The 11,854-nt window shown below is 65.3% G+C and overlaps 2 protein-coding genes and 1 long non-coding RNA gene across 3 annotated transcripts in view; 1 reads left to right on the top strand and 2 right to left on the bottom strand.

Annotated features, from left to right (window-relative positions):
* On the bottom strand, window positions 1-5,360 carry PDCD7 (programmed cell death 7). The gene is made up of 7 exons (XM_039912187.1): window positions 5,329-5,360; window positions 5,039-5,102; window positions 4,407-4,931; window positions 3,529-3,667; window positions 1,521-1,757; window positions 653-740; window positions 1-172 (listed from the first exon to the last, which is right to left on the bottom strand). Exons 1-7 carry the CDS (start codon window positions 5,358-5,360, stop codon window positions 49-51), a joined length of 1,209 nt encoding a protein of 402 aa, XP_039768121.1. The 3' UTR covers window positions 1-48.
* A 192-nt stretch (window positions 5,361-5,552) lies between these two features.
* On the top strand, window positions 5,553-11,210 carry LOC114812103. The gene is made up of 2 exons (XR_003759752.2): window positions 5,553-5,813; window positions 9,803-11,210. It is a non-coding gene; the product is annotated as an uncharacterized LOC114812103 (long non-coding RNA).
* A 42-nt stretch (window positions 11,211-11,252) lies between these two features.
* Window positions 11,253-11,854, bottom strand: part of CLPX (caseinolytic mitochondrial matrix peptidase chaperone subunit X) — a 30,958-nt gene continuing 30,356 nt past the window's right edge. The window contains exon 14 of the mRNA XM_029065095.1: window positions 11,253-11,705. Coding sequence (XP_028920928.1) covers window positions 11,615-11,705 — 91 coding nt within the window. The 3' untranslated portion in view covers window positions 11,253-11,614. The remainder of the gene's footprint in view (window positions 11,706-11,854) is intronic.

Genomic DNA, 11,854 nt, shown 5'->3' with positions numbered 1-11,854 from the left:
GCGCCCGGGGCGGTCCGTCGCGGGCGGGCGGGGGCGAGGGCCCGGCCCCTAGCCCGGCCTGACGGCCGTGGCCCAAGTGTCGCTGGAGGGGGCGGGGGGCAGGACCCAGCCCCGAGGGATGCAGCTGCCTTCGGGAACCTCGTCCGGAACCAGGTACCGATCCCACTCGTGCCTGGAGAGAAACGGGAGACGGCCCTTCACTTCCGCCCTCCCGGCCCCGGCAGCTCTCCGCCTTCTATCCCCCCGCCCTCCCCCGCCTCAACCTCTACCGCTTCTCGCCAACTGACCCCGGCACATTATTATTATTATTATTATTATTAATGCCCATTTTACAAATGAGGTAACTGAGGCCCGGAGAAGGGAAGCGGCTTGCCCCAAAAGACACAGCAGACAAGCGGCAGGGCTGGGATCAGAACCCAGGTCCTTCGGACTCCCAGGCCCGGGCTCCAGCCACCAGACCACGCTGCTCCCCGATTATTACGACCCCACTGAGTCGCCCAAGCAGTCGGCAGCGTTCCGCCCAGGGTAGGCGCCCGCTATTATCGGCGAGCCCACTTGGGATCCGCCCGAACGACTCCCTCAGGGGATCCGGCAGGCGCGGAGGAGCGGGCCGGTCCACGGAGAGGTCGGGGGCCGCGCCCCGGCTTCTTACCGGATCTGGAGGAGGGCGCCGACCGAGTGCTCCGCTTGTAAATAGAACTGACGGAACGGCTGCAGGACCCGGCTCAGGGGAAACTCGTCTGTTGGAAACGTACAGAGAGAGAAAGAGAGCGGCGTCTGCCGCGTCAGACGGGGACTCGAGTCCATCCGTCCGGCCCGCGGAACCTCTGGGGGAGCGGCGGGTCGGGAATCTTCCAATTAAGCGCTTACTACGGGCCAAACGCCGTTCTCGGCGCCGGAGCGGATCCACGACCATGATTCCGTCGGACACGGTCCCCGCCCCGCAGGGGCTTCACGGTCTGAGTCGAAGGGAGAGCGGGCAGCGAATCGCTTGCGGGGTTGAGGGGACCCGAGGCCCGGAGAAGCGAAATGACTTGCCTGAGGTCACCCGGCAGACAAGCGGTGGAACCGGGATGAGAACCCGGGCCCTCCGGACTGCCAGGGCTCCTTCCTGCTAGACCCTGCGGCTTCTCTAAGAGGACCCTCCCCATCCCGGCCGGCTCCCGGAAGAATTTACGTACACGCCTGCGATTTATTTACTTTTCCGTCAGTGCTCAGGACGGTGCCTGGCACGTAGTAAGCGCTTAACGGATACCACACCGATAATAGCTACAACTCCATTCATGCCCGTCTCCCCCTCTAGACCGTAAACCCCTCGCGGGCAGGGAACGTGTCCGTTAAATCGTCGTACCGGACTCTCCCCCGTGCCCGTTACGGTGCTCTGCACACGGTGAGCGCTCGATAAATACCACGGAGGGACGGCCCGGCGCGCTCGGCCCCCCGGGCCCGTGCCGCCGGCGAGTGAACGGCCACCGGCTCCTCCGGCGACGAGGCCGCCCCTGCCGCCGCGCTCCACCTACCCGGCGTCCCGAAGAGCTTGGATTCCATCTCCCGCCGCTGCTGCCCGAGCTTCTCTTTCTCCTTCCTCTGCTTCTTCTCCATTTCCCGCTTCCTCTCCTCCTCCTGCTCGCCCTCCAGCATGACCCTGAGGGCCCGCTCCTCGGCCTCGTACAGCTCGGTGCGCTTCTGGATCAGTCTCCTCAGCCTCTCCACGTGCCCTTCGAACGTCTCGTCGGCCGAGGCCGGCGGGCAGACGCCTGGAAGACACCGGAGCCCCCGTCAGGTGCCGTCCGCGCTGGGCGGCGCGGCGTTCCGGGGTCTCCGGACCGGGAGGCCCTCGAGGGCCGGGATGGCGTCCGCCGGCTCCGTCGCGTTGGACTTGGGCGCTGGGAGCGGCGCCCCGGACGCGGCCAACGCCCGGTAAGCGCCGTGGATCCACCGTTCGAGCCCAACGTCGCCGGGGACCCCGCCTCGGAGGGCCTGCTTGCTTTGCCAAGTGCCTCGAGAAGGGCACCGCCCTGGGCGGGGGCTTCAACCTTCACCTCAGTCGTATTTATTGAGCGCCGTGGGAGGAGCACCGCACGAAGCGCTCGGGAGAGGACCGGAACAATAAACAGACACGTTGCCCGCCCACAACGCGCTAACCGTGTGGACTGCGGTAACGTGACATGACTACCGTCCATCATCGACGGCATCTATTAAGCCCTTACTGGGTGCAGAGCACCGTACTAAGCACTCGGGAGAGGACGATACGACAGATCTGGAAGACACGCTCCCGACGGCGAGCTTACGGTATTCAAGCTCAAGCCTCCGACAGGTACAGATCACGGTCTCTATTAAGTCAACCACCGCACTGAATGATCCGAGCTGATCGGGCTCGGTCACTCGCGGGACTGAGCAGTTATTGAGCGCGGACCCTGTCCCACGTGGGGCTCCCAGTCTTAAGCTCCGTTTTCACAGGCGAGGAAACTGAGGCCCGGAGAAGCGAAGGGACCTGGCCCAGATCGGATGGCAGACAAGAGGCGGAGCCGGGTGAGAACCCGGGTCCTCCCGATTCTCTGGCCCGGACTCTACCCGCTAGGCCACGCCGCCTGTCCGTCTCCCGGGTCCCGCCGGGCCCGGGGCTCGAGGGCCTCGCGATTCCCGTGGGAACGTTCAACTGCCCAGGCGACGATTTATTCCGACGGCCCCGTAAACGTCTTCACGTCCGTCTCCCCTGACGGGGAGAAAAGCACCCCGCGGGCGGGGAACGCGCCGCGCTCGGTACAGCGCATCGCACGCCGTGGGCGCTCCAAGGATACGCTCTCTCCGACGGCAGCCAGACGAGCCTCGGGAAGCAGCGCGGCCCAGCGAAGGGAGACCCGGCCCTGGGAGTCGGAAGGACCCGGGTTCCGATCGCGGCTCCGCCGCTCGTCTGTCGCGTGACCCCGGGAAAGTCACTTGGCTTCTCTGTGCCCCAGAGAAGATTGTGAGCCCCACGCGGATAAGGACAGGGTCCAACCCGATCAGCTTGGATCTCGCCCAAGTGCTTGGGGCAGCGCCCGGCACGGAGGAAGCGCTTAACGAATACCGTTTTCTGCCCACGAGCAGCCCAGTGCTCCAACGCGGCCCAAAACTCCAGACCCCGGCTCGGACCACCCCATCGCCCCCTTAGACCGGAAACTCCCTCAAGGGCGAGGGACGGCGTCGGCCGACTCTCACGGCGACGACACCCGTCCGGGGCCCACGTGCCGGGCGCCGTTCTGAGCGCCGGGGTAGATACGAGCTCATCGGGTCGGACGCAGTCCGCGTCCCACGCGGGGCTCCCGGCATCGATCCCCGTTTTACAGGCGAGGGAACCGAGGCCCGGAGAAGCGAAGCGACCCGCCCAGCCGACGAGCGGCGGGGCCGGGGCCGGGAACCGTATCATCGCGTCGGGCTCCCGGAGCGCTAAGCCCTGCGTCCGGCACACGGTAAGCGCTCATCCAATACCGTCGAAACCGCCGAACCTTTAGAGGCCCGTCCCCTCCCCGGGCCCGGGGCACTGACCCTTCCTGGCGGCGGCCTCTTTCCTCAGCCTCCTCAGCTTCTCCAGCGCGCGGAGGACATCGACCATCCTCTTGGCGTCGGCCTGCTTCTTCCGGACTTCGGAGAGGACGCCGTCGGCGGCGACTTTGAGCTCGTGCTCCTGGGGGGGGGAGGGAGGGACAGGAGAACGGAGAAGTGAGGCCGCCGGGCCAAGGCCACGCGGCCCACGCGGGGATCGGAACCCGCTGGCTAGTCCGGACGCTTGCCGTGAGCGGGGGAGGCGTCGACCACGGGGGTCCTTTCCCAGGCGCTCGGTACGGCGCTCTACGCACGGTCAGCCCTAAAGTACGCCGGAACGCACGCCCTCCCAGACCTTCCGCCCGGCGCTCCGCACGCGGCGAGGGCTCGCTGAATACCCCCGAAGGTACCCGGGAGTTCAACGCGGGAGGGGAGCGGGCGGCCCCAGCGCCTCGTCCGGCGCTCGGCCCGTAAAAAGCGCTCCCCAAATGACCCCGCTTGCTCGCTGGCGCGGTCGGTGCGGCTCCCCTAGGGCCGCAGGTGGGCCGCGGGCGGGGCGCGGGTCTCTCGACGGCGCCGAAGCGCGCCCTCCCTCCCAGGCGCCTCATCCAGCGCTCGGCCCACAGTAAGCGTTGGGTAAACGCTCCGGCCGGCTCGGTCCGGCTCCTCCGGGCCCAAGCCGGCCGCGGGCAGGGAGCGCCGTCCCCCGGGGGTGCCGTGAGCGAGCTGGAGGTCCAGCGCTCGGCGCCCGGTATCATCCTCGGATGGCCTCGCTCGCCGGGTCGGGGTCCTCCGGGCCCAAGCCCCCCCCCCCCCGGGCAGAGGGGGCGCCGCTCCCCGGGGGGCGGGGGGTCCCGGGTCCCGGCCGTTCGTGCGGTCACCCTGGTCCTGCGATGGGCCTCGTGCACCCGCTGAGCCCTCCAGCGATCGATGTCCTCCTCGGCGCGGGCGGCCCGGGCCGCCTCGGCCTCCCTCAGGGCCCGCAGCTCCCGCCGCCGGGCCTCCTCCCGCCCCCGCCGGGCCCGCCGGCGCCGCCGCCGCCCCCCGTCCCGCGCCGGGCCCGGGGGCTGCTCCGGGGGCTCCCCCGGGGGCTGCTCCGGGAGCAGGCGGGCCAGGAGGGCCAGGCGGGCGAGCAGGCGGGCCCGGAGGCGGCGCGCCGGGCCGCCGAACCGCGCCCAGGCCGCCCCGTCCTCCGCCGCCCGCAGCCCCGACAGCGCCCGCCGCAGCCGCCGCAGCAGCCTGGCCGCGCTCAGCGCCGCGCTCCGCAAAGCGCCCGGTGCGGGGGGCGCGGCCGGCACCGCCGCCGACGCCGGGAGCCTCGGGCGGGGCCGCGCCCCGAAGGCCGCCTCCAGCCAGCGGAGGTCCCGCAGGCGCTGCCCCGCCTCCTCTTCCTCCTCCTCCTCCTCCTCCAGCCAGCGCGGGGCCCAGGGCGGGGGCGGGGGCGGCGGCGGCAGCGGGGGAGGGGGCGCGGGGCCCGCGAAGCCTCTCCTAGGCGGGGCCGGGTAGAAGGGGCCGCCCCCCGGGGGCGCCGCGGGCCGCGGCGGGGGCTGCGGCGGTTGCAGGGGCTGCAGGGGCGGCTGCGGCAGGAAGGGCGCGGGGCGGGCGTCGGGCAGCAGCAGCGGCGGCGGGAAGGGCGGGGGCGGCGGCGGCGGGGGCGGGCCCAGCGCCGGGCAGCGGAACGGGGCGGCGGGCGATGGCGGCGGCGGCGGCGGCAGATGCGGAGGAGGCTGCAGAGGAGGCGGGTGAGGAAGAGGAGGCTGCGGAGGAGGAGGAGGAGGAGGCGGCGGCCCGAGGCGGCCGGGCCCGAAGCGCCCGGAGAAGGGCGGCAGCGCCATGGCCCCCGCCCGCCCACGGAAGCCGGCCGGAGTCAGCCCACAACGCCAACGCCGCCGCCCCCTGCGGGCGCGCTGACGTCACGGGCGGGCGGGAGCGAGCCCGCAACCCTCCCCCCCGTCTCTCCTGCGGGCGCGCCGACGTCACGGGCGGGCGGGAGCGAGCCCGTAACCCTCTCCCCCCCCCCTCCGTCTCTCCTGCGGGCGCGCCGACGTCACGGGCGGGCGGGAGCGAGCCCGTAACCCTCCCCCTCCCTCCGCCGCCTCCTCCTCCCTTTCCGGACCACCCAAGTCATTCATTCATTCATTCGTTCGTTCGTTCTCGCGATAGTATGTGTTCCTTCCTTCAGCGGTGCTGATGGAGCAATTCCTGTGTGCAGAGCACTGGACTGAGCGCATGGAACGGACAGTTCGGCCCGCGACAGGCCCAAACGACAACGGAACGACCTTATCGAGGTAAAATGGATTGAGCGCCGGACTTCAGCAAATGAGCAGAGTGCCGAGGAGTAGGAGCGGGGGGGGAAAGGGGGAGCTCGAGCCGGGAGGGCCTCTCGGAGGAGGGGAGCTCCAAGTAGGGCTTTGAAGGGGGGAGGAGAGAGAGTTCGGCAGAGGTGAGGAGAGAGGGCGTGCCAGGAGAGCGGGAGGACGCGGCCCGGGGGTCGACGGCGGGACAGGCGAGGACGGAGGACGGAGGACGGGGAGGAGTTGGGTGGCAGAAAAGCGGAGCCTATGGGGTGCGCGGTAGAGAGAGAGAAGGGAGGAGAGGTAGGAAGGGGCGAGGGGATGGAGAGCCTCCAAGTCCAGAGTGAGAAGTTTCTGTTCGGAGCGGAGGTCGAGGGGCAACCGCTGGAGGTGTCTAAGAAGCGGAGTGACGGGCCCAGAGCCTTTCTGCAGGAAGCCGGGCGGCGGACCGAAGCCTAGACCGGAGCCGGGAGAGACCGGAGGAAGGGAGGTCAGAGAGGAGGCCCACACAGTCGTCCAGCCGGGATGTTACCGCTAGGCCACGCCTTTTCCTTGAGGCTTCCACCCGGGAAATTGCCCAGAGAAAACGAAGGGGGAGTAATGGTGTCGGATAAGTGACCGTCGGTGGCAGGGCGCCGTGCTAAGTGAACGGGGGGGTCAACGGCTAAACCTTACTCACCCGCCCTCGGACCGAAGGGCCACTGGGCTCGTCCGGCCGTCTCCCCCGATCGGACCGTGAGCCCGTCGGACGGCAGGGACCGCCTCCGTCTGTGGCCGGCCTGTTCATTCCGAGCGCTTAGGGCAGTGCTCTGCACGTAGTAAGCGCTCAGTAAATACTATTGAATGAACGAATGAATGGGCATCGATGACAGCAGAGGGCCGGGAGTGAGCCGGCGGGGGGCCATCGCGGGGAGGCTATCCAAGGCCCACCCCGGAAGCGGCGGCGTTTCGGAGAAAGAGCCCGGGCTGGGGAGTCAGAGGGCAAAGCAGCGTGGCTCTAGTGGAAAGAGCCCGGGGCTTTGGAGGCGGAGGGCATGAGTTCGAATCCCAGCTCCGCCACCTGTCAGCTGGGTGCCTGTCACCTCATCTGTAAAATGCGGATGAAGACCGTGAGCCCCACGTGGGACCCACCTGATTCCCCTGGCTACCCCAGCGCTTAGAACACTGCTGTGCCCGTGTTGGTATCTGGGAAGCGCTTGCTACGTGCCGAGCACTGTTCTGAGCGCTGGGGTAGACACGGGGGAATCAGGTGGTCCCACGCGGGGCTCACGGTCTTCATCCCCGTTTTACAGATGAGATAGCCGAGGCACCGAGAAGTGAAGTGACTCGCCCACAGTCACACAGCTGACGAGTGGCGGAGCTGGGATTCGAACCCATGACCTCCGACTCCAAAGCCCGGGCTCTTTCCACTGAGCCACGCTGCTTCTCAAGTAAGCCTAGTGAGCTCCCATAGTAAGCGCTTAACAGATACCGACATTGATGAATTTAATCCCAGCTCCACCGCTTGCCAGCCGTGTGACTTTGGGCGGGTCAGTTAACTTCTCGGTGCCTCGGTTCCCTCATCTGTAAAATGGGGATGAAGACGGCGAGCCCCACATGGGACAGCTTCGTTACCCCGTATCGACCCCAGCGCTTAGAAGAGTGCTTGGCACAAAGATTAGACCGTGAGCCCGTCAGCGGGCAGGGATCGTCTCTATCTGTTGCCGAATCGAACGTTCCAAGCGCTCAGTACAGTGCTCCGCACATAGTAAGCGCTCAGTAAATACTATCGAATGAATAGTAAGCCCTTAACAAAGACCGTCACTATTATTATTATGGAAGTTGGGGTGGGGGGGGGGGGGCCTGGAGTGTTGAGAGAAACTAAGTCCTAGAGCTAAAGCAGCCCATGGGGGGGGGGGTGGGAGGGGGGATCCCCAAGTCCTTAGCTGAGATTAGCAGGTCATTAAAGCGGCGATCCAGGAAGGATGGACCAAGAGGTGGTTAGCTCTCGATGGGTGAACGTTGACACGTCGTCATCTCCTTGGCGAGTCGTCGTCCCGGCTCCTTTGGCTGGGGGAACCCGGTCCTGGGGGGCAGAGGGGTGAAGGTGGTGGAGTTAAGGGGGGCCGGCCATTCCTTCCTCGCGCAGACCCAAATCCTCGGTGCGCAGATGGAGGGAAGCGGGGAATAAAGGAGGGCGGCATCCCCTCCCCCGGGGCTGTTCTAGGAACCCCGTCCACTGGGGTGGTAAGCGGGGGGCACCCGGGTGGTCGGGGTTTCTTCCCCCCGGGAAGCAGCGTGGCGTAACGGATAGAGCCCGGGCCTGGGGTCAGAAGGTCGTGAGTTTTAATCCCCGCTCCGCCACTTGCCCGCCGGGTGACTTGGGACAAGTCGCTTCACTTGTCTGGGCCTCAGTTCCCTCGTCTGGAAAATGGGGTTTGAGACCGTGACCGCCCCCCCCCCCCCCCCCCCCCATGTGGGACAGGGACCGGGTCCAAACCGGTTGGCTTGTATTCACCCCAGCGCTTGGTACGGTGCCCCGCACGTAGTCTGCGCTTAACAGATACCATCGTTATTATTATTCCCCCCCGGGGGAGTCCGGAGGCTCTGGCGGGCAGGGCCGGGGGGAATGACGACCCTCCCCTCCTTTGCTCACCCCTCGAATGCCGATTTCACACGCTTCACCATGAAGTGTCTGAGGGCGTAACACTCCCCGTTTTCCAGCTGATCGGGTTTTAAGGGGAGTTTTGAGTCTTTTTGGAATCTCTTGCCTCGATGCGATTTGGGGAAGGGAAACCGCTCCTCGAGAAACGAGGCCTGGGGCGACCGAGAGCGCACTCGCTAGTCAAGAGAGGTCAAACCCGTGATGGGGGGTGGGGGGGGGGGGGGGGGGGGTCTGGCTGCCTCCCCGGTAATCTCCGTCCTTGGAGGCGTACGTCCGCGGCGAGCAACGCGGGGGTGTGATCGCGGAAGGGCCGGGCGCGTGGACGGGAGCCGGTCCTCCCCGGATTTTGAGAAGCAGCGTGGCCTAGAGGATAGAGCCCGGGCCTGGGAGTCGGGCGGACCCGGCTTCTAATCCCGGACTCACCCGTTGGTCTGCCGGGTCACCTCGGTTAAGTCACTTGGCCTCTCTGGGCCTCGGATCCCTCCCCTGTCAAATGGGGATTAAGACCGCGAGCCCCGTGTGGGACGGGGACCGCGTCCGACCCGATTCTCTGGAATCTGCCCCGGCGCTCAGAACGGTGCTCGGCACCTAGTGGGCGCTAGAGAAGCAGCGTGGCTCCGTGCGGAGAGCCCGGGCTTGGGAGTCGGAGGTCATGGGTTCGGATCCCGGCTCTGCCGCTCGTCAGCTGGGTGACTGTGGGCGAGTCACTTCGCTTCACTGGGCCTCAGTGACCTCATCTGGAAAAGGGGCGTTAAGACCGTGCGCCTCACGTGGGGCAACCTGACGACCCGGTAAATCTACCCCAGCGCTTAGAACAGTGCTCTGCACGTAGTAAGCGCTTAACGAATATCAACGTTATTACTGTTAAACGCCACAATTCTGGTCGTCGTCATTGTTGTCATTATTGTTCCTGGCCGCGCTGCCTTCCCCAGGGACGGGCCTGCCTCGAGGATAACCGGCCCACAATCTCTCTCTGGGTCTCTTTAACGTAACGGCGACCTGTTAGAGGCTTACTGTGTGTCAAGCACTGTTCTAAGCGCTGGGGTAGATACAAGGTGATCGGAGGGGAAGCAGTCCCCGTCCCACGTGGGGCTCACCGTCTTAACCTCCATTTTCCAGATGAGGGAACCGAGGCCCAGAGAAGCGAAACCACTTGCCCGAGGTCACACGGCAGACAAGCGGCGGGGCCGGGACCGGAACCCACGGCCTCCGACTCCCCACCCTTTCCCGGTGGGGGGCGGGGGGGGGGGGGGGGGGGTGTCCCCGGCTCAGAGCCACCCCGCTGGCGAGAGGGCAGGACGGCAGGCGACTCATCCGTCATCGCTGTGTTCTATTCCAGTGCCGAGACGGGTCGGAAGATACAAACCGTCGTTACACCACAGTGGTGCTTGATTAAAAACCATGGCACACTGTTAGAAACGATTTCCAAAAACCGAGCGGCACCGCGGCCGCTCCCAATCCGCGCCCAGAGGGAGGAAGAGCCTCAACCGAAACCGAGGGCCCCTCCCGGCTTTCGCTCCACGAGAAAAGGAAAAGGGGGTTAAAACAAGGAAAATTCACGGAACCGAGGGGCGTGGCGGGACCCGAGGGACCCCCCTCAGGTACGGCCGGCTAGACTTAACTCGGGGGTGACCGGCCTCGGCCCCCGAACGGCCTCACCGCCCGGCCGAACTGTCTCGCCAAGCCGCCCCTTTGGCTCTTCCGCCCGGCGTCCCGTAAAACCTTCACGCCTCTGCCGTTTCCTGAACTGCCCACGTCCCAGACCTCATGGATTTTCCATGACTAGCTGCGAGCCAGGGTAGATTCATTCCCCCTGAAGCCCCTGAAGGAAAACGCTCTCTCTCTCACCTCTCTCTCTCTCTTTCGCTGAAAAACAAAAAGGAGATGAATGTTTTCATGAGCACATTAGATTCACTAGTTTCAAAACACGGACCACCGAACCAACAGCAGGGAAGGCTGTGACAACACTGGCAGAGGAAGGAAATTATAATAATCCATGGCTCCGGTGTCTGGAGAAGCCCCAAGAGCCTTGGGGCTCTTCTCTGTCCGACCCAGACTGGAAGGATCGAGTCTGCCCCCGAGGGAGTCGAAGGGGGTCGTTCTCTATTTTGGACGAAAGAGAGAAAAGACGTCCAACGGAAGAGAGAAAACGACATGAAGAGAGCACATTCGGGAAACGAGTTCACTACCGATTCCGGCAAAAATAGACATTTTCTTTCTCGAATGGCTTAGAGTCAGGAGGAGACGGGAGGTGGGGCAGAGAGTCAGCACCAAAAAACCGACGCCTGCCATTTCCGGTGCTTTGGACGAATGCACGGTATTAGAACGCTTAATTAAAAAATTTCAACGGACCCACACGTGTCTACACCTCATGCCGAATTCCCGTCGGGTTTTGTGGGTGTTGGGTATTCTGTTTGGTTTCTCCTTCCCCCCGATCGACTCGCCCGGATTCCAATTCCGGTCCTTCCCCGCGGTGCTGAGACGGACCCGGAAGGACCGCTCGGATGTCCGGGCGGCTGGCCGGCGGCAGGGCGGCCTGGCAGAGGAGCCGGGGAACGGACTTAATAGCAGCGGAACCCAACCCTCCAGGGTACTTCTTGGGGGCCTTGATTTCTATTCCCTATCCCGACCTCCCAACTGACTACAAACCTGACCTTCTGGGGAGAGAGGGGGGAAGACGGGAGAGGGGAAGAGGAAAAATGAGTGGGAATGGTAAGAGGAAAGAATAAAAAGCTCAACTGAATGTCTACTCATCTTCATTTCAGGAAATTTATTCCCCCCACCCCCCCCCCCCCCATCTGTAGAGTAACATTATTGTAAAATTAGCTCCCCGAGACCCCCGCGACTGCTTTTGGGAAGGCTAAGAATTTCTGTTCCTTCGGGGTTGTAAAAACTCAACCGGATAATGTACATTTTGATCTCTGAACGCTGTGCCGCCGAAGTCCGCTGCATAAATCAAAGCGATGCCACGACAAGACCCCCGATCCCGGGTCTCGCCCTAAAAGTTTCGGGACCGCGTGGGGGACTCGGGGTCGACCCGGTGCCCGTGAGACCGGGCGGCTGGGATTCCAAGTCCTGCCCCGTATCGAACCCCCGCGAGGGCTCTTTCTCTGCGGGGTCGAGAGGCGGGGGCGGAGGGGGGGGGGGGCGTTTAACTGTTGGCCGCGTCCGCCTGCCGGGGCCAACCGTCCTCTTCGACGCCCGAGTCGTATTCCTCTTCCGCCGACTCCTTGGCGGGGGCCCTGCGGAGAGAGGGAATCCGTCATTTCCCGAAAAATCGCCGGAAGAGCCGGGTCGGCGGGGGACGGCCAAGAAAGGAACCAAAAGGTGGCGGCTGTATGTTTTGTTGGGTTTTTTGAATGGCATCCGTTAAGCGCTTACTATAATAATA

Source organism: Ornithorhynchus anatinus, chromosome 5, assembly GCF_004115215.2.
Source record: "Ornithorhynchus anatinus isolate Pmale09 chromosome 5, mOrnAna1.pri.v4, whole genome shotgun sequence".
NCBI classification, from domain to species: Eukaryota; Metazoa; Chordata; class Mammalia; order Monotremata; family Ornithorhynchidae; genus Ornithorhynchus; species Ornithorhynchus anatinus.
This window is presented reverse-complemented; position numbering and strand designations above follow the sequence as displayed.